At 32.2% G+C, this 20,896-nt stretch overlaps 1 protein-coding gene and 1 pseudogene across 1 annotated transcript; one reads left to right on the top strand and one right to left on the bottom strand.

Moving 5' to 3' along the window:
- Positions 1–753: 753 nt before the first annotated feature.
- On the bottom strand, positions 754–2,975 carry LOC136988515 (peroxiredoxin 2-like; annotated as a pseudogene).
- A 3,748-nt stretch (positions 2,976–6,723) lies between these two features.
- Positions 6,724–19,173, top strand: RpLP0-like (ribosomal protein LP0-like). Its single transcript, XM_067286384.1, has 7 exons — positions 6,724–6,811; positions 10,397–10,455; positions 14,610–14,713; positions 14,791–14,940; positions 17,732–17,883; positions 18,165–18,241; positions 18,945–19,173. The coding sequence occupies exons 1-7, from the start codon at positions 6,784–6,786 to the stop codon at positions 19,110–19,112; spliced, it is 738 nt and encodes a 245-aa protein (XP_067142485.1). The 5' UTR covers positions 6,724–6,783; the 3' UTR covers positions 19,113–19,173.
- The last annotated feature ends 1,723 nt before the right edge of the window (positions 19,174–20,896 follow it).

The following is a 20,896-nucleotide window of genomic DNA, read 5'->3' as shown; positions in this document are numbered from 1 at the left end:
CTTATTTTTCCCCAGGGTAAAAAATAACAACAAACATTAAAAACGCAAACCATATAAAGAATTTCGTTATTTTAGGCTATCGTCGTCAAATTTATCGATACTCGGATGGTAGCGGCCGGATGGCCGAGCGGTCAAGGTGGTAGCCTACCGCTCTGGGGGACCCGGGATCGAATCCGAACGGGTCGAAAAATCCCCAGGAATTTTTCGGGGGGTGGTCCGTTCGGATATGTCGGGCCCCGTCCCTCACCACCCGGTCGCCCCATTGTGGGCCTGGCCGAACCCATAATGGGCCTACTAAAAGAGGCCCTCTTAGTGCCCACAGGGCGGAAAGAGTTAAAAAAAAAAAAAAAAAAAAAAAAAAAAAAAATACTCGGATGGTACGAAATGGATCAATTTCATTGGACTTGTTTACATTATTTCTAATGCATTGTGTTACAGTTTTTCTCGTTACGTGATTGCATTTTAGTCTAGTTCTAGGTAATTTATTCACATTTTCTTTTATAACCGGCTTTGTAGTAATAAACATAAGCCGAACGCTGAATTTCGAATAAAGATTTTATTTCATCATTTGATTTATTCAAAAAATATAATATATATATATATATATATATTAATATATATTATTCAAATTATTCAAAAAAGAAAACTTATTATAGAATTTTTAATTCGATATTTCATTCTTCAAATCAGCCTAATTAAATTCTATATTTCATTCAAAACCAGATAGACGGTTTCTCTTGGACTCCGGCTCAACTAATTCTGATCCAATGAACATTCTTGTTGAAAAGCTCTAACTGATCTTAATGTTTCGTCTACGCTTCTCCCTACGCCCGAGTCGTTGATAATAGTTTGACGAATTCTTCCTCTATAGTCTATGATGAATAGAGCTCTACAAGCGCTCCCTTCTGCTTCGTTTAACACTCCAAATTTTCTGGCAATTTTTGTCAGCCAATAGGGGAAAGTCTACTTGTCCCACTCCTCCGTGTCGTGTTCTCTATCAGTGTTTAAACAGGTGCGATGACATAGATAACTATCGGTGGAACATGCCACTACTTCGAAATTTATGCGTTTAAATTCGAGTAATCTTTCGTTGAAAGCGATTATTTCTGTTTGACAAACGTAAGAGTCCATGGGATAGAAGATGAGAACCAAATATCTTCCTATATAATCTGAACGGCTGATTTCTTTTACTCTTCCGTGGATTACGACAGTGGCACAAAAATCTGGAGAAGATTCGCCCGGATACAAATGCCTTCTCTTTTCACCGCTTCGATTTACTTTCGCTTCCGCCATCATGTTATTTCGAATTCTGCCACGAGCAAACGTTCCAACATATTTTTAAACGAAACGATCGCCGGTTCGTGCACCGCGCGTGCGCTTTCGAAACGATGTTGATGTTAATTTTTTAAAAATTATCTTCTAGCAGGATCTGCCACGCTGCTGAAAGGGCCAACTCTTTTTTAAAATTGATCCACACACGTTCAGGAATTCCTCAAGGCCAGGCCTGCACAGTTTTTCCTCAAAGGATTTCCTGAACGTGTGTGGCGGCCTTAAAGACTCGCACAAGAAAACCCTCCCTTGTTCGTTCCACACGCAAAACAACATGTTTCAAGATGACAAAACGAAAATTTCTCTGTAAAATAACGACTCTCTACTGTATACATACCGTATATAGAATGAGGTGTGACTTGAAAGATCAAAATAAAGGAAATTAGTTTTATTAATACAATTCTAATTTGATTTTGTTTAATCACAAGTAAAAGATCAAATGAACGTAAATACACACATTGTCCTGCAAAAATTACTGGCTTTTTAAACTTTAAGGAAAAGTCTTGTAAAATCGACAACATAATTTCTCGATTTTAAACCTTTTATTTGCCAATTCTAGTTGAATCCACTCTCCGTCGATTACACTTCAGTTTCTCCGAATTCTGATTTCTGAATAATCATCTGTTTCCACATGGAATGGATTAAAACTTATATTGTGCTCCCATGTGATTTTGGAATTTCAATCTGGAATGCAATTCAAAAGCTTTGCTTTTTCTATTGCTATTCATCTTTAGTCTTTCTAAAATAAAATAATTAAAGAAAAACTCATATTCCCTTAAACTGTATAATTACCCCGCTTTCCTTTAAGATTTTTATCGTGAAGCTATTCTTTCCGAAAGGACCGAGAATATTTTGTCTATTTACCCATTATAATACCAATAATAAATAAATTATAAAGTTTATATAAACTATACTATGTATAAAAATAAAACGAGTAGACAGAAACAGGGCTCTAGTATAACCGTTCTAGGCGCAAAACAAATGATGAAATAATTTGTATAACCAGCCCAAGAAGTAGCCAGTGCGCCAAATGCTTTTTTCTAACGCCAAATTGAAAAAAGTAATCCAATTTGGCGCAAAGTAGCCAAATTTGGAAACGCTGCAAGTTGACTATTCAGTGTAACTATTCAGGTCGTTGCTAGTTTTTTTTAAATACTGTAATTTTTTCACGTGACTTTTTAGGATTTCTGTTGTAAAACGCCAACTTAATTTAATTATATTATATTATTAAAAACTCTAATCAGAGTATATAGTAATAATCAAATAGCATATAAAATGTGTTTTTCTTAAAATAAAAGGTATTACGAATTATCTCGTAGTTGGCTTATGTAACAGAAAGCTCTTCGCTAAAGCCAAACTACGAGTTAATTCGTGCACAGACACGATTCGTCCTGTCACTTCGCTACAGCCAATCGGAGATGTGCGTCTAAATTCATTAGTAATAAATCGGATATAGAGGCGAGCACATCACATTTACGTCTTTTTTGAGAGTGTTATTTTTTATTTATTTTTATAATCAAATTATAAATATCCCAAAATGGATAAGAAAAGACCACTGACTAAAAAACAACTTGATTACTACACTAATCTAAGTGATTCAGAATCTGACAAAATTTTTGGTGAGGATGGGGGAGTTTATTTGGCAGCGAAATGGTCCTGTTACTGTATGTAAATGGAAAGACAAACGAGAAGTCCTTACCATTTCAAACATGCACGTTGTTGAAATGGTAGAGGTGTTCAATCGCAATGGAAAATGTTCGACGAAACCGAATATAATTCGAGATTATAATCATGGAACGTCTGGCATTGACGATCAGATCAAATGCTATCGTACTACACAGCTCTAAGAAAGACTATTAGATGGCTCAAAAAGGTTGCATTACATATTATAGAAATATATATACATAATGCACACAAACTCTTTCAAAAAGCAACTTCTTCTAAAATAAAACTTATGCTTCTCTATAAGCTAACTTATGCTTCTCTTTTTCTCTAAAATAAAACTTATGCTTCTCATTATGACGAATGCTTCTCTAAACTAAAAGTTTAGAGAAGCATTCGTCAAAGCGTTGATTGGAGAAGAGATTCAACCAGTTTCAAAAAAAATTAAATTGCAGAAGCTTCACTATTTACAGAGTATCCCATCTACTCAGAAAAAACAACATCCGACAAAGCCATGTCGAATTTGTACCAAAGCTAAAAAACGCCGAGAAACGCGTTATTTCTGTCCAATCTGTCTTGAGAAGCCAGCCCTTTGCGTAGAAGATTGTTTTAAAAATTATCACAAACTATAAAAATATCGTTTTGCTTTTGATTTTGAATAAACATTTTATAATATTTTCTGTTCGTTTAAATTTATATTTTTGTTTTATAAATTATCACAAACAATAAAAATATTGTTTTGCTTTTGATTTTGAATAAACTTTTTATGATTATATTTTCTGTTCATTAATTAATAAATGTTCTGTTCATGTAAGCCAAACTTGATTTTTTGTTCTTGCCCCTGAAGCTATCTATTCATATTTACACTGATATACTACGAATTACATCGTAGCTGCACAAATATGGCAAGGAAACAAACTACGATATAACTCGTAGGTGGCGTCCTAGGCAGAAACGGTAACTACGAGTCATCTCGTAGATGGCAGTCAACGTGTTAAATACTGTAATTTTTTATATTTTTAATTATTATCGAATGGCAAAAAGCGCAATTTTGAGGGTAGAGATGAGTTTTACAAAAAAAAAGAAAAAAACTGTAAATGCAAATAACGAGTAAAATCGTCATTAGGTCCGACCCTACTGGAGATACACACGACCCCCATTATCGACCAACCTTCTCGAACTTTAACCACCAAAATTTAATTGAATCAATTTTCGTAATACACGAACACTTCCTGCAGAATTCCTAAAATTTTCGACAAAAAGAACAAGAGTTATTAGGCTTCAAACAGGGTGAACAAACTCGTGCAACATACACATGCAGAACCCCCTCCCCCGAATTTTTTCGCATTTCTCGTAATTTCAAGGTCCACGAGTCCAAAAATGTAAAAATCTTGAAGGGTCGTTCTTTGACCGATCGCCATACTTTTTCGCTGCTATAAGTAATAGCCGAGAAAGTAAAAATACTCTTTCGAATGATATATTATATTTTATTAACATAAGAAGTATGGGGAGTTGACCGTCTATGCTTCTCTAATCTGTGGCTGGCTCTTGCTGAATGGTTTATTTTGTTTTAATTCTTTCCGCCCTGTGGGCACTAAGAAGGCCTCTTTTAGAAGGCCCGTTATGGCTTCGGCCAGGCCCACAATAGAGAGGTTTCAAGGTCGCATGTCACGTGATAAAACACACGTTTGCTCCGCCCATTCGCCATTTTTGTGGTAGTTTTCGCTCGCTTAGCTTGCACGTGGTCTGTTATTCGACGTCTTTTTTTAGTTTAAACGTACAAAAATACTGCAGTTCTATTATCATGGATTAAGTTAAAAAAGATTCTTTTCTTGCGGGCTATTCTAGCAGTCTAACAGGACGAGATGCAGCTCTGTACGAAGAGAAAATTTCGTTATGTCAAGGCGATCCATACGAAGCCAGTTTATCAGACTTTGTCGTAGATCGAGAGTTGTGGCCGAAAGTAGAATTTGGTGAGATTATAAACTATTTGGTTTTGACAACAAATTTCTACACCCTGTCACAAATGAAAGCTTATAAATCTTTAGCGGCCCATAACTATTTAGCAAGTGGCTGGGTTTATCCTGATATAAAAGTAAAAGTAATGAATAACAGCGAAGTAATATTGCCTGGAAAGATATGTTTTCTTTTGTTTGTTTAAACTCGTGTTTTTACGTATTTCTTAACTAAGAATTTTTGTCTGAAAGTAAAAGTCTAATTAAAAACAGCTGTGGAAATTTTTTAATTCAAATTGTTCAGTACCTTTATTTTCTAGTTGAAACTAGCATATAATAAGCCTACTTGCTTTTAGTTTTAACGTGTAATGTTTGTAAGTTTGCACTAGCTAAAGCCTGAAATTATATTAGTTATTTGTTCATAAATGCGCTATACCTAACTAAATTAATATAAGCAAATCAGTAAACTCTTTTAGGTTTTAAAATATAACTTAGTGTTTATTAACGTAAATATTGAAATGAAATGTTTCTGACAAACTCTTGTATTGATATTCACTTTATTCGTAACGAAATTTTTCCGGTTAATTCTCGAGAGCCATGCAGTTTGCCTTCGTCGTGAAAGCTCCTCAGTTTGAGATCCTTGATGACAAATAATGCCGGGAATTTTAAAAAATGATGTTCCTTTGTTCTTGAGTGAACTAGCATTACACCCAATTACACAACAAATCACCATAGTGATATTCGCGACGAAAAAAAAAAACACAAGAACTCCAGTTAAAGCGCACGTGAACACACACAAAACGTAAACAAGTCACAAAGAGTCACAAAGATGGCGCTGGACAATTGCGCATGCTCATGACGTCACTCGTGATGTCGACATGAAACCTCTCTATAAGGCGACTGGGTGGCAGTGGCGTAGCGTGGGTGTCAGCCGCCCGGGGCGGAGGAAAATTTCGCCCCCTTAAATAAAATACGGGGAATCCCTACAAGTAAGTACAGACGGTGTTGTCAGTCGCTACAATGAAGAAGATGTCATTATTATACATTCATTTAAAGAAAAGGGATACCCCAGTTTCGTCACAGAATAAGTAATGAAAAATGTCGTGCTCATTTTAATCGGTCCGAATCGTAGGTGTGACAAAAATATGAAATGAAATGGTTCAAAGTTTTACAAGATATTATTATTTATTGTGAAAAAATGCCGACTCCTAAAAGTGCCGCCCGGGGCGGGCCGCCCCCACTACGCTACGCCACTGCTGGGTGGTGAGGGACGGGGCCCGACATATCTGAACAGACCATTCCCGAAAAATTCCTGGGACCATTCCCGAAAAATTCCGAAAAATTCGACCTGTTCGGATTCGATCCCGGGTCTTCAGAGCGGTAGGCTGCCATTTTGACCGCTCGGCCATCCTGCCGTCTGCAGAGTGGTTTGTTCGGCAACCGAAGCAATTATGAGTTCTAAATTCAGTTCGTGAAGCGAATTGTTCGAAAAGGGAGGCGTTCGAAAACCGAGGTTTGACTGTAATTGTGGCATCGTGAAAGTTCAGATAATCATATCTTGGACTCGATTCCGGGCTCCGAAGCGGTAAGCCTATGATAAGTTCGGCCTACAGGTCTTCATTAATTTAACATTTTTTACTTATAAAAAATATGAAATAAATTCATATTTAAAAATGCTTTTGCAAAGGCATTATTAACTTAATTAGGAAAAATAAATATTAAAAATAAAATACTTTTAACAGTGATTTATGTCATATGTCCGCCCTCTAGTGTTGGGTTAAATTAATAGAACACACGTGTTTCGTACCAGATCTATTTTTCGTATAGTTTGTTAAACATGCCGAAATCCAAAAGAAATAGACAAAGTAAGATTTGTTAATTTTCGTTTAAAATAATTTGGAAGGTTGAAAAAGAGCAATACGACTGCTATACTATTTAATAAATATTAATTTCTAAATAAATCTTGTTAAAATGGTTTATCTAATGAGCAAATAGCATAACTTCGTTACTGAATTCGTAATTCGCTTTACTATGATTAGAAATCATTTGGGTTACTGTATTCAATATCGAATAGAAATTTATAAGAATTTTTGCTTTCACCAAGTAACAAATGGTAATTATATAGAATCAGTACATGGGGTCGTTTTCCTTAATTTTTTTTAAATGATACCTATTTGTAGACATTCCAAAACACAGCACTTAACTCACATTCATATTTGTAATCTTATCGGTAGATTGCAGATGTGAATGATGCTGTTGGAGCCTTAACACAGGTGTAGATCATGTCCATAGAAGCAAAAGTCAAAGAAACCATACCTCTAAATGTGACCCTTTGCAAGATATAGCCTCTCAAAATCTGCCTAAAGCTTACATCCAGTACAGGGACAGTTACAGGGAGTCAAGCTGCTTTACTAACAGTCAATATAGTTTATAGTTTAGTATTTAAGGTTCCTTTGACTTTTTTTTGCTTCTATGGACATGCTCTACAGCTGTTAAGGTCCCAACATTGTCATTCATGTCTGCAATTATATCACTTTATTTATATCATTATATATTACACTGACAAAATGGCAAGGTCTTCACTCCAAAAATATTGTATTGAAATTTAATTGAATGCAAAAGTATTGAATGCAATTAGAAGCATCATCATCATAGAATTTGTTTTCCTGAGATTTCTCTTTCTAATCTAACAGTACAGTAAGGTCCTCATGCATTTTCCCATTTCCTTAGTATAAAATATTTTCTTCATCAAAAATACAAGGGCAGTTTTTTCCCATTTTCCGATGGTTCATAAAACAAAGACAAGCATAAACAACAAAATGAATTTATTATAAAAAATTAGGTACAAACATTGTTACTTTTGGACATAATTACCATGAAGATTGAGGCATTTGTCATATCTGTGGACGTACTTTGTAATCCACTCTTCATAGAATGTTGCCGCCAGTGACTCTAGAGGGGTCTTAGCCTATCCCATGTTGAAATTTTTTTCCGTTGTATGTCGCTCCATGTTGAATTTTTGTCGATGTTAAGCCTAACGAAAATTACACATTTTTGAAAAAAAATAATCATGGCTATTGCATTGTCTGAAATTATTTTTTTATTTTGCACAAACAAAATAGATATAGTAATAAATGAAATAAAGAACTTACTGGAATTGCTAACAATAATAATACGTAAAAAACAACACCTTTCACAAATTTTCAGCAACAAATTTAATCTTATAAAAACATTTTCAACTGATTTGATCAGCCTTCTTCAGTTAATCGAACAAAATTAAAAATTAAGAACTAATAATTCGAATTTACAAAAGCAAGAGAATGAAAAAATTTTTTTGTGGGCGCACAGATCACTTACTAACGAAATATCGATAAAACAGTAATAAAAAGTAGGTTCTTGACTAAGTACCCAATTTCTTACGTTGTTTAATAAACAATTTCCAGGCAGATGACAGCCCATTTGCGTCTCTGTGGTTAATGCATTGAGATGTTAATTGTGTTCTATATATCTCTAATAGCCTGTTTGGATCTAGTGGCTTTTATGGCAGCGCTATCCCAGTGTACTGTGATCCCTTGCTGTCTAGCATACACTGCTAGGACTGTGCTGTCAATTGATCTATTAACTTATTGTTTATGCTCAAATTCTCTGTTTTAAGTTATGTAAGATGGCTCCAATGTACACCAGGTCGGAATTAAACCGTTGGTCCTTAAGCGGTATCCGAGTACACCCCTGTTAGTTCATTTGGTTTGGAAGGTGGCCAAAGATAGGAACCTACGGTTGATTTATAGATGCAACCCGGCAGTTTACCGTCTGTTAAGGAATGATAAAAGGAAAGAGAAACCAAATGAACTAACAGGGGTGTACTCGATACCGCTTAAGGACCAACGGTTTAATTCCGACCTGGTGTACATTGCAGCCATCTTACGTAACTTAAAACAGAGAATTTATGAGCATGAACAATCAGTTAATAGATCAGTTGACAGCACAGTCCTAGCAGCGTATGCTAGACAGCAAGGGATCACAGTACACTGGGATAGTGTACTGTGATAGTGTACATCATAAAAGCCACTAGATCCAAACAGGCTATTAGACACATGGAGAAATTAGAGATATATAGAGCACAATTAACATCTCAATGCATTAACCACAGAGACGCAAATGGGCTGTCATCTGCCTGGAAATTGTTTATTGAACAACGTAAGAAATTGGGTACTTAGTCAAGAACCTACTTTTTATTACTGTTTTATTGATATTTCGTTAGTAAGTGATCTGTGCGCCCACAAAAAAAATCTTTTCGTTCTCTTGCTTTTGTAAATTCGAATTATTAGTTCTTAATTTTTAATTTTGTTCAATTAACTGAAGAAGGCTGATCAAATCAGTTGAAAACGTTTTTATAAGATTAAATTTGTTGCTGGAAATTTGTGAAAGGTGTTGATATATTAATAAATGTAAAAACAAAAAGAAAATTATATTTTGAAAGTTAGTTTTAATATAAAAATTATAATGACTAGCGACATCTAGTTTCCAGGAGGTTCCGGTGCCAAAACGAGATATTTTGGGTCAACTGGTCAAGTCATAAGTTTCAGCCCAAAATATTTTGGGAATACCAGGGAACACATTAATGTTGTTTAGAAGATTGTCATTAGTCTTGAACCTCTGTCCTCCTAGCCACGTTTTCAGTTCAGGAAAGAGGTGGAAGTCTTCACACATTAAAGGTGTGAAGACTTCCACTCAGCTTGAAGCTTTTTAAACACTTGGTGTATAGCCCCAAGCAATTTCCGCCTCTTTGCTGAAGTGAAAACGTGGCTAGGAGGGCAGAGGTTCCAGACTAATGACAATCTTCAAAACAACATTAAGGCGCCTCTCAAGTCGTTGGCAACATTTTATGAAGAGGGGATTGCAATGCTTGTCCACAGTTATGACAAATGTCTCAATCTTCACTGTGATTATGTTGAAAAGTAACCATGTTTGTACTTAACTTTCGGTAATAAATTAATTTTGTTCTTTACACTTGTCGTTGTTTTATGGACCATTGGAGATTGAAAAAAAAAACAGCCTATATAATTCTTTTCTTTCATATAACAGTAACTGTTGGAAGATCATCAATATTGTAAAATGAATGCTAGTGAAACATCAACTTATTGAGAGGGAATGAAGCACCTGAATCTTCATTATGTTTTAATTAATCTCTATTAATGAGAAATCATAAAGTATAAGAGTGTCTTATCTTTTGGATGAAAGTTTTATGGAATGTGCATCAATTTTATAGCTAAATAATTTACATATAAATATTAAATGATGTAAGATTGAATCACAAAAGCCTGAAAAAACTTTTCAACTTTTGATATAATAATCTAAAATATAACAATAAATTATCCTTTAAATTAACTTTATACATAATAATTTATATTTTAATTTATAGTAAATATATCTTTGAAATGCTTTTACAGTTACTCTTACCAAAACAAGAAAGAAAGGTTTAGAAATGAAGCAGCATTTGATAGAAGAAGTAAGATTTTATTCAATGTATCTTTTATTATTACAATTATTATGTATAATTTGTAAACATAAATTGCTTTCAGATTTCGAAACTGTATCACTTTCTAATAAAGTAATAAAAGTACTTGGATTTTTATTACTTTGCACTTACCATAATGTTATGAATATAACTTGTAGCAGTATATAACCCAAACTGGTGTATACCTTGCAAACTGAAATAAAACTTTTAAGCCACACTTTCAACAAATATGCACACTACAGTAATATGCAGTTTGGAATTCATGCAGGGGCAGATCAGTGTGGGAGCAACAGGGGTTAAGTCTCCATTGACACAAAAAAAATACAAATTTATTTGTGTGAACTTCAAAATTTTACTTTTAAAAGCATTTATGATGGCAAGTATGGTTTACCAGACCATCTTTAATACAATTGTCTTGCTTGCAATTGTTAATGAAAGAAATTTATAATTAATCAAATAGTCTCAAACATTTGTTTTTTTGTTTTTATTAGCAGTTGATTCTAGATGTAAATTTATATATATATATATATATACACACACACACACCGTATTTTACGGACTATAAGACGCACTTTTTTCTTCGAAAAATTGCCTCCAAAATTCAGGTGCATCTTATAGGTATTTTTTTAAAAAATTGTTTAAAAATTAAGATGCATCTTATAGTCCGTAAAATACGGTATATACATATAAACATCTCAAAACCTGATGCATTGATACTAAACAAATTGATTGCCGTAATTAATTGGGTTATTATTATAGCATAATAATTACGTCGCTCATTTGGTTTTGATGTAAATTATAAATAAGTGAAACAGAAAAAACAGAGTATTTAAAGTGGAATCACCGAAAGTGCATTCGGTGATGAAAAAAATCCATCTACAAGTTTCTGCTTTCCTGACTGTTAAAACACAACTTTTACATTGTATTTTTAATTATTATAAAATGGCAAAAAGATTAATTTTGAGAGTAGTGATGAATTTCATAAAAAATTGTAAGTGCTAATAACAAATAACATCTTCATTAAATTTGACCCTTCTTGAGATATGAAAAAATGCCCCTCTATTTCTCCATCCCCCTTGATTTTCACAACCAAAATTGAATGGCATCAATACCCCATAAACACAAGCTACCATGCCAAATTTCATTTCTCAATCTTTATGTCATCCTGAGATATTAAACAAAATAGATGCGCACACACACAGACACACACCCATGGAATTTTTTTGACTCTTGGGTTCAGGGGGTCTCAAAGCGTGGAGATTTGCAGAAAACTCAGAGGGTCAAATTTGACATGATTCTAATACCTTCCCTTTTTATTGTTAATTGTCTACTTGGACTTTACTTATTAATAGGACTTTATACTGGTGTTTAAAGATTGGCACAGTAATGAGAGTTAGTTCAGGAAAGAACAAAATTTCTTTATTATATCGCCTGTAGTAATAATTTCTGTACACATATTATACGTGTTTCGGGCTAGCATGTCCCTCATCCAAAGTCCAAGTAGACAATTAACAATAATATTAGAATTTAAGGACAGTAAGGCTTTTACAATTACTTTCCCTTGTTATTTATACATAACAGCTGGGAAAGTAATAAAAATAGCTATAAAAACTGAAAATTTTGTTTTGTTTTATTTATGAAATAAAATTAAAGAAAAAGAACTAAAGGTGCATAGAAGCAGTAAAAACACAACAGGCAACACTTTAAAAATGATACTGATAAAAACAATAACACTGAAATTTAAATCTTTTTTGAGGCTACTCCTCTGCTTGAGAATGCTTGTACAGTCAAACCTGTTTTTATGCGGGGGATAGGGGCCGCATTAAAAAAAACGCATAAAAAAAATCGCACGAAACTTCACGAGGGGCTATAAAAAATAGTTTTCGCAACACAATTAAAAAACATATGTTTTTATGCGGTCAATAGGGACCGCATAAAAAAGTCTCACATAGAAAATAACTCAAAACCGTACGAAATACAATTTATTGACAACAGATGTCAGCACTTGACTGCATCGTCTGGTCTATCGTCTGTTTTACATATTTTTGTCCAGGTGGTGTTTTGTTGACTTAAAAAGTAAATAATTTCATTTTTTGCATATTCATGCAATAATATTACTATAATAAGTGCATTTATGCTATAATAAGTTTATTTAGCTATAATAAGTCAACGTGAGACATGACGAATCGCACGAGACTAGTCGCCAACTATACCGCACAAATAAAAAATCGCACAAAAAAAAACGCACAAATTAAAAATTTGCATTAAAAAAATCGCACAAATAAAAATCGCGCATAAAAACAGGTTTGACTGTATACTAAAATGATCCTGTGCACAATGTTAAAAGTTGTCTTTTTATTGCTATTGGATTATTGTTTTTGTTGTGTATAGGTAATAAGAATCCTGTGCACAATATCTTTTCAACAAGTGGACATTCTCAAACAGTGGAGTAACCTTAAAAAAAAACAAAAATTGAAGCTGTTCGTTTTCAGTGTTCCTATTTTTAACAATGTTATTTTTTAAATGATATTTACTGTATTTTACAGATTTTAAATAATAATAATAAAATATAAATATATATATTATATGAAAATGGTCACAAATTATTCAATAGAAGAAACAAAAAGTCTTCATATTCTGTTTATTTTTAACATCCAGGAACACAATGGTCTTTATGGGCACAGATGACCATTTATTTGAGGTTACTCATCCACCTTGATATGTAAAAGTGTTAAAATTATAATATATATATATATATATTGTAAACAGCAAAATATTAGTTATTAAATTATAAATAAATAGGGAAAATAAAATTTATTAATATAAGACAAAATTTCATGGTATACAACATTATTTGTGTAAATACCTTTACAATCAAATATTAATTTCTGCATGCAAATTAAGTTGACAACATTTAATCAAATGTAGCTTTTATTTTTTGTCCCATTGTAAGAGTTCTATGCTTAGTTGACATCAGTTCTCCTGACTAAAATTTAATTTACAATAATCCTTCCATTAATAACATAAAATCAATGAAAGAATGTCAACTAAAAAAGTTATTTTTAGAAGCATTTTTATACTAGACAAGGGAAAGTTCAATAACCAGAATGGCAGGGGGAAGTGTCAATAAGGCAAGACCAAACTTTGGGATATTTTTGCTGAAATTAAACAGCGAAATAGATGCAGCAGGACTAATCTTCATTAAGCTAAATGCAGTTCATGTGCAAATACCATTAGAATTGGAAACAGATTTTGCATTAGTGTATTCTGTATAGATTATATTATAATTATAATAATAAAAGCTAAAACAACCTCAAAAAAAATCACAGAAAAAATGTTAATGTAGCAATGAACTCTCAAATCCAATGACATGAATTTGAGAGTTTATTGCCCAGTTCTTATTCACTATAAAATACTAGTATATGACATGAGCATTTTGTTTCTAAATATTTATCTGAGAGTCATTACACAAAGAGTAAGGAATTATCAGATTATATCAGTTTTTAAATATAAAAAGTAACTAATACATCAGTTAAGTGTGGATTGATGTACAGACAATAAATGGGAGAGAACCAAAAATGAACCATACATACCTTTGGGTGTTTGAGAAAATTGTGATGGTAGATGAATGTCTGAAGCCAACAAAGGGTTTATCAAGTTTTAGTAAAAGCTCTTGGTAAGACAGGAAATACTGTTGGATGAGTTCATCATTGAAAGTTAAAATCGGCAGAAAACACACGTCATTGCATAACCATCAGTTGACTTTTAAACACATCATATTACGGTAATATTTTAAATTTATGAAAATATTAAGAGTTCTGATTATAAAAAGAAGCTGTAAATGAACTCAATATATATATATATATTTTTTTGTATAAAGAATGAAGAATTATTAATTTTTGAGGTTGTTTTTGGGGATCATGCATATTTGAAGCTCAAAGTTGTTTGAGTGGCAGGATTATGTCTTTCATTGAACAATTAGTTAATTTCTTAATTTGTTTATCATATAGGGAATAGTTTTGAATATTTGTAGTGAAATATAATTATTATTTAATTTGTAATATATGTACTTGATATAAATTTTTATAAGGATTGAATAATCTTAAGTAATATGAATTAAAAATATCTATTTATGTATATTTTAGATTCAAAAATGTGTTGACAGTTATGCTCGTGTAGTCCTCTTTTCTGTTCGCAATATGAGAAACAATACTCTAAAAGATGTCCGGGAAGAATGGAAACATAGCAGGTGATTTAAATGAGTGCTGTTTCATCATCAATCAAATTAAAAACTAATGTCTAATCAGTTCTTTAATGAATATTTAGATTCTTCTTTGGAAAGAATAGAGTTATGGCAAGAGCACTTGGAAGGACACCTGAAGAAGAATATAGAGATAATCTTTATAAAATCAGTGAAAAATTGAAAGGTCAATGTGGGTTACTTTTCACAAATTGTTCAAAAGATGAAATATTGAGGTTAGTTTCTATTCATCAAAAACTTTCTGTTTATAAAAAAAATTATTTTTTTAACAACAACTCAATAACCCAATATGTAATAATAATCAACTAACCAACAATAGCATTAATCAGGCACGCAATAAGCTACAAATATTAAATTTGGAACTTTATATGATATGAATAACAAGGTGTTAGGTGCCATCTCTTAACAGAAGTAGTAACTATGAATTGAATTGAATTTTAGAATTTAGAGTAGTCTGGAAGAAAAGAATTGACCCAGAGTGGAGTCAACCTCTGCTTACCGTGCAGTGCACTGACTAGTTACACCACCTGAACCTCTGAGCGACTCCTCTCTTCCAGACACTTTTAAACTTTAGATATAACCATCCATCAGTTATCCAAGGCACCATCTGAGGATGTATTCAAAGCTCATAGCCTACTCAACATGGCACTCAGATGTCTGACACAATACCCAGCCTGGTATATATATACATCAACTCCATCTCAATAACCCCAATATCCATTAATTTAGATAGCATTGCCCTCATAGCTAATTTTACTGTCAGCGCACTCAGCCTGTGTACTTTCGTTCGAGTGCCACGCTCATTGGTGTTTACTTTAGAGATATGTGATGTCATTTTTAGCGAAATTGGTAAGCGCCGAGTGCTAGCTAGTTCGTTGTCGAGCTTTGCGCTAATTCAATATGGCTGTTCCCATGAAAAAATTTCTTTGTGTACAAAGTAATGAAAATGGAATTAGTTTTGGAAAATAAATGGCAGAAACTATTTTTATTGGTTAATTTCAATTATTTGTTGTGTAAAATGTTCACGATGATGTTTTTTCATTTTAAGGTTCAATAGCTTTAGATGACTTTATTCATAAACAGAGAGTTAATGTGAAAAAAATTAAGTTTGATTCATTGTTTATGATTGAAAGTGAAGTTTACTTTACATGTGTTTGGAATCTTCAGAAGTGTTATTAAATAAATCATAAAGAAATGAACAAAATTAATAATAATCCAAAATTACATAAGTTTGTATACTTGAATGAATTCTCACTTACATATGGGAAATGACTTCTCAAGAAATTGTATCATTTGAATACCATTTTCTCATTACAAATTAAACTTATATGATGACAGAGTACTACTTGTTTCTATTGAAATAAGCTGCTGCTTTTTCAGTTGATGTCTTAATAGCCATATGCTTTTCATCAATAGAACCTCTAATTCCATGAAAACCAGATTGGGTATAAAAAATTCCATTATTCTTACATCATCCTGCTCTGTGATGGCCAAGAGATTATTTTTTCATTTTCGTTTAACACTAACTTGTAAGAGAGAATTAACAACCTTATTTAAAATATTCCAGGTAGTCCATCTAGACATATTAAAACGATCGCCAATACCCTTAGAGAAAAGAAAGAAAGAAAAAAAATGTTTTGTATTTAATATCAATTATTTGTTAATTTTGAACTCAGTTTAGTTACACCATAAAAGAACATCGCATCCATTCACTGGGTAAAACAATTGCATTAAATATGTATTATATATATGTATAAGCTGCTATTCTCTTACATACTGCATCTAATTTCATATATTACTTTGTATAAGCAAACCTGAATGATTCTTAATTGCCAACGTCCTATAGGTAGCATAAAAGCTGCTTTGAAGAGACGCAGGTAGTCTTTCAGAGGAGGTAATTTTTCTGTGTCTAAAATTGGGCTTATTTTTTTAAAGGAGACTCAAAACATTTTCTTGTAAGTCTAAGGTGCTGTTCAAAATCGGTTGGATTATAAAAAGGTACAGTCTCTTCAATAAAAGTTTCTCGTTTTTATTTGACTTTTTTCTTTCATTTTTTCTACAGTTATATCCACAATAAGATCATTCTCGTCTGATTCGGAATCAAATAGTTCTATCTGTAACGTAACATTTAAAATAGCAGCTTTGACAATATTATTTGCAGGAAATCACCATAGTTCTTGTTAGCGTTTGCGTTTATTTTCGAACTGGACATGTAAACACGAATACACGTGCTAATGACATCACTTTCGGTGTTCAGAAGTAGCACTATTAGCTCAGAAGTAAACACATCCTAAGTGAAGTGGTGTCCTCCTGAATACCACAATCGCATTGTGGATTGTCCCTAAGGTTAAATATATGCAAGTGTTGCTTAAAGTTGCCGTGTCCGGTAAGTAGCCGAGTGAGGGTGTAACTAGGGTAAAAGTGGCAAAGAATCACAGTAGTGTCAACCTTGGAGATGAAGACAAGAGATCTGGGGATAGAATGAGTGTATATTGAAGTGATATCCAGAACTTTGAGGGATAGAGTTAAAGAGCACATTTATTCAGTGGAGAAGTTTGAGTTTGATGGCTTTGGTGACATTTGCTGTGGAAACATAGGTGAAGATAGGATGGAAGGGGGCCAAGATTATCTAGCCCATGGGGAATATTGCAGACTTGCATCTTTTTAAAAAAAAATCAAAATTTATAAATCATCAAAAAGGGAGAGTGTCAACTTCAGAGAAATTGAGAACATTTTGACTACATAGAGAGTTGCATTATGAGATGATGTAAAGATGTTCATTTACTAAAAGGTTTCATGTAATTATTTAGTAAACTGGTGGAATATAAAGCATGTATGATTTTGAACTTTTTAAAACTTAATTGGTTATTTAGAGTGATTTCTCAACTATTGAAAAATGATTAAAATTACAAATTGAGTGTTGTTAAGCTTCTTACAATAATAATGTCAGATATAAAATATCAATAAAAAAATGTTTTTCTTATATTTAATATATATATTTTTCAGTTGGTTTGATACATTCTATGTAACAGATTTTGCACGAGCCGGTAGTATTGCTGAGGAAACTGTAACTCTCGATAAAGGACCTCTAAAACAGTTTTCCCATTCTTTAGAACCACATCTTCGTAAACTGGGAATGCCCACTTCTTTACAGAAAGGTTAGATATAAAATATTTACTAAGTATTTAATATTTAACAAAAATATTTGAATTAGATATTTTGTGTCTATGAAACGAAATACGTTTTATCTTTATTAATGTAGTCAATTAGTATGAAATTTAAGTTATATATTTATTTAATTCTTCAATTCGGTATTAATGTTTGAAATTGAAAAATTCGTATTGAGTTACTATTTATTAATCAGAAATTGCCAACTATCAGTCAATCTTAGGCAGATACACAGTAATTCAAGAGATAATGTTTAATATTCTTTACATAGGTGTTGTGACATTAATTAAAGATTTTCAAGTTTGCAAAGAAGGTGATGTTTTAAGTCCAGAACAAGCACAAATTCTGGTAAGAGATTTGTTTCTGTATATAAATAGATGAATTCCTTTCTTACATACTATTTTACATAATATACCTTGTATGTGCCTACAAACATATTTTCTAACATATTAGCGAGGTTGAAGTTTTAAATGTGAAAACGTTTACGTCGGAGGTTCAGTGTTGCTTTCCTGTAAGCCTAGAAGTTTGACAATGGTGTTTGGAAAGTCAGTGGAATCATGCTCGACATTTCAAACGCCATTGTCAAACTTCTAGGCTTACAGGGAAGCGGCGCCGAACGTCCGACGTACACGTTTTCACATTTAAAACTTCGGCCTTAACCTTGCTATTTAAGAATATTACTGGTACATCAAACTGTAACAACTAAATGAAAAATTTAAGACAATAATTATAATATAAAAAAGAAATTAAATATAAAATTTGTTTTTGGGAAAACGTGAAGTTGGGCTTTTAACGTTTATGTTATCATCATTTATCTTTTTATTTTATGTAATTTTATTGTTTTTCATACTAATTTATCTCTATGTGCTATTCTTGTGCTTATGTTGGTTTAAATTTAATTTTTTTTAAAAAATTTCAATTTCTTTTTGATTATTTTTCAATGTTTTTTGAAGTTTTCAACAATTAAATTTCTAATAAATTTATATTTTAAACATATCAGAAGATAAATGCATTCTTTTTATTCCAAATTATTATTATTATTTTTTTCCAGAAACTTTTAGGTAACCACACTGTTCAGTTTAAAATGTTAGTTCATAGTATTTGGACAAATGATGGTGAAATTGAAGAAATGAAACATGATTTAACAGATATTATTAAACAAGACGATGACGACGATGATGAAGACGACGATGATGAAGATGAAGAAACGTCAGATTAAGTTATATAATTATGTATAATTTACATATTTCATTAAAATTTTATTTTTTATTGTATCAAAAGTTTTATTTATAAGTTAATTTTATTAAACCAGTCACACCATATTACATTAGCATCGTAATTAAAAAAAAACTGATTATCTTTGAAGATGAATAAGTATTAAATTTAAAAAATTTTAAAGAGATTTTCAATAGATCTCATATATGGAAAACTGATAGTCATGTATTACAGTAATACCTTGGTTTTTGTTGACTTTGGTTATTGTTGGTTTTGGTTTTTGTCAGTTGCCTCGGATTTCATCGGCGTGTCCATGTGACCTCACTGCTAATTTTGCAAAAACAAAGGGTGACCCACATGCTTTCCTGCTCAGTTTGGCATTGTCTCTCGTTGTGTGAGCATTACCTCACACATCTAGCCAAACAGTTCCATTGCTTTTCTTTCCTTTTAGCTCCACCATGGGAGCAACAAAAGTGTCCAAAGCCAGCAGTTTTTCAAAGAAGGCCAGGAACACAATCAAGTTGAAGATAGAAATCATCGAAAAATACGAGAGTGGCATTAAGATTGCTGAAATCAACCACATGTACCATCCATGGTAAGTTCCATTGTGGCTAAAAAGGAGGCTAATGTAGCAAAAGGCTGTTGTGCTAATGAAACAGAGAATGCAAACAATTGAAGATGTTGAACAGATGACATGTTAAATGTTCATTTATTCTTTACATTAGTCTTTTATATTAATTTCTTATTGTTTTTAGTATTAAACACTATATTTATTCTCTATAAAATGTGTTTTTGGTATGTATTTTGGAGTGTCTAGAATGAATTAATTGGATTTACATTGATTCATATGGAAGTAATTGCCTCAGTTTTCATCAGTTTCAGATTTTTCCAACTGTTTTTGGACGGATTATCGACAAAACCCGAGGTATCACTGTATATCGAAATCAAAAAAATTTAGTTTTGGTACGGAAATTGAATAGAAGATCTTTTGTTAACAATCTTCTGGGAGTGACATCCAGTTTGAGAGATCAATAATAAATTCTCCTTTTGTTTTAATATAATTTCTTTGCATCTGTATTTCAGTACTTTCCTAAAGTGTTGTTGTGAATTTCTAAAGTGATTTTAGTCGTCTTTGACATGATTGTGTTTGTCTCTAATCATAGTACAGTATTTGTATTAACTTGTGCAAAGGTCAGTAAATTTCATTACTTTAGGTTTGTTTTATTTTCTGACACTGATACATGTTAAAATTGATGCTTAAATCTTTTTGAAAATATTTTTACCAATATTCAGTCTCAGTTATGAGTGGAAGAAGTAAGTTGTAACTTTATAAAAAAAAAATATATTTGGTTTTCTGAATAAAAAATTTCTTATAAGAAAAACTAGTTTATTTTTATCAAATGAAGTAAAAAATATTCAATAAAATTGTCAATAGTTTTGAATGATAATCATTAAGTTACTAATTAATGTGTTTTATCAAATTAATTTATGAGAGGATGCTGCCTTTTTTTCAAAATTACATGCTACTACTAAAAGGTAATAATTACTTTGCATCAAAATTAATTTAATCTATGTGATTTACTTAACTCCACTTGTCTATATAAATAAATTATGTTTTACAATATTAAGGTGACCAACTTTTTTATAATGAAAAGGAGGACACATAAATTGAAGGAAAAAATATTGTGAATAAAAGAAACATTTTATCCATTGCAATAATAATACACTATAATAATCTCTACTGCATGCGCAGTAGCATAGCTAGCATGGGTGACACCTGGAGCGGAT

The sequence above is a fragment of the Centruroides vittatus genome, unplaced genomic scaffold (genome assembly GCF_030686945.1).
Source record: "Centruroides vittatus isolate TY-2023 unplaced genomic scaffold, ASM3068694v2 scaffold_3315, whole genome shotgun sequence".
In the NCBI taxonomy this organism is placed as follows: domain Eukaryota; kingdom Metazoa; phylum Arthropoda; class Arachnida; order Scorpiones; family Buthidae; genus Centruroides; species Centruroides vittatus.
The sequence above is the reverse complement of the archived record's forward strand: the minus strand, read 5'-3'. Positions and strand labels throughout refer to the sequence as shown.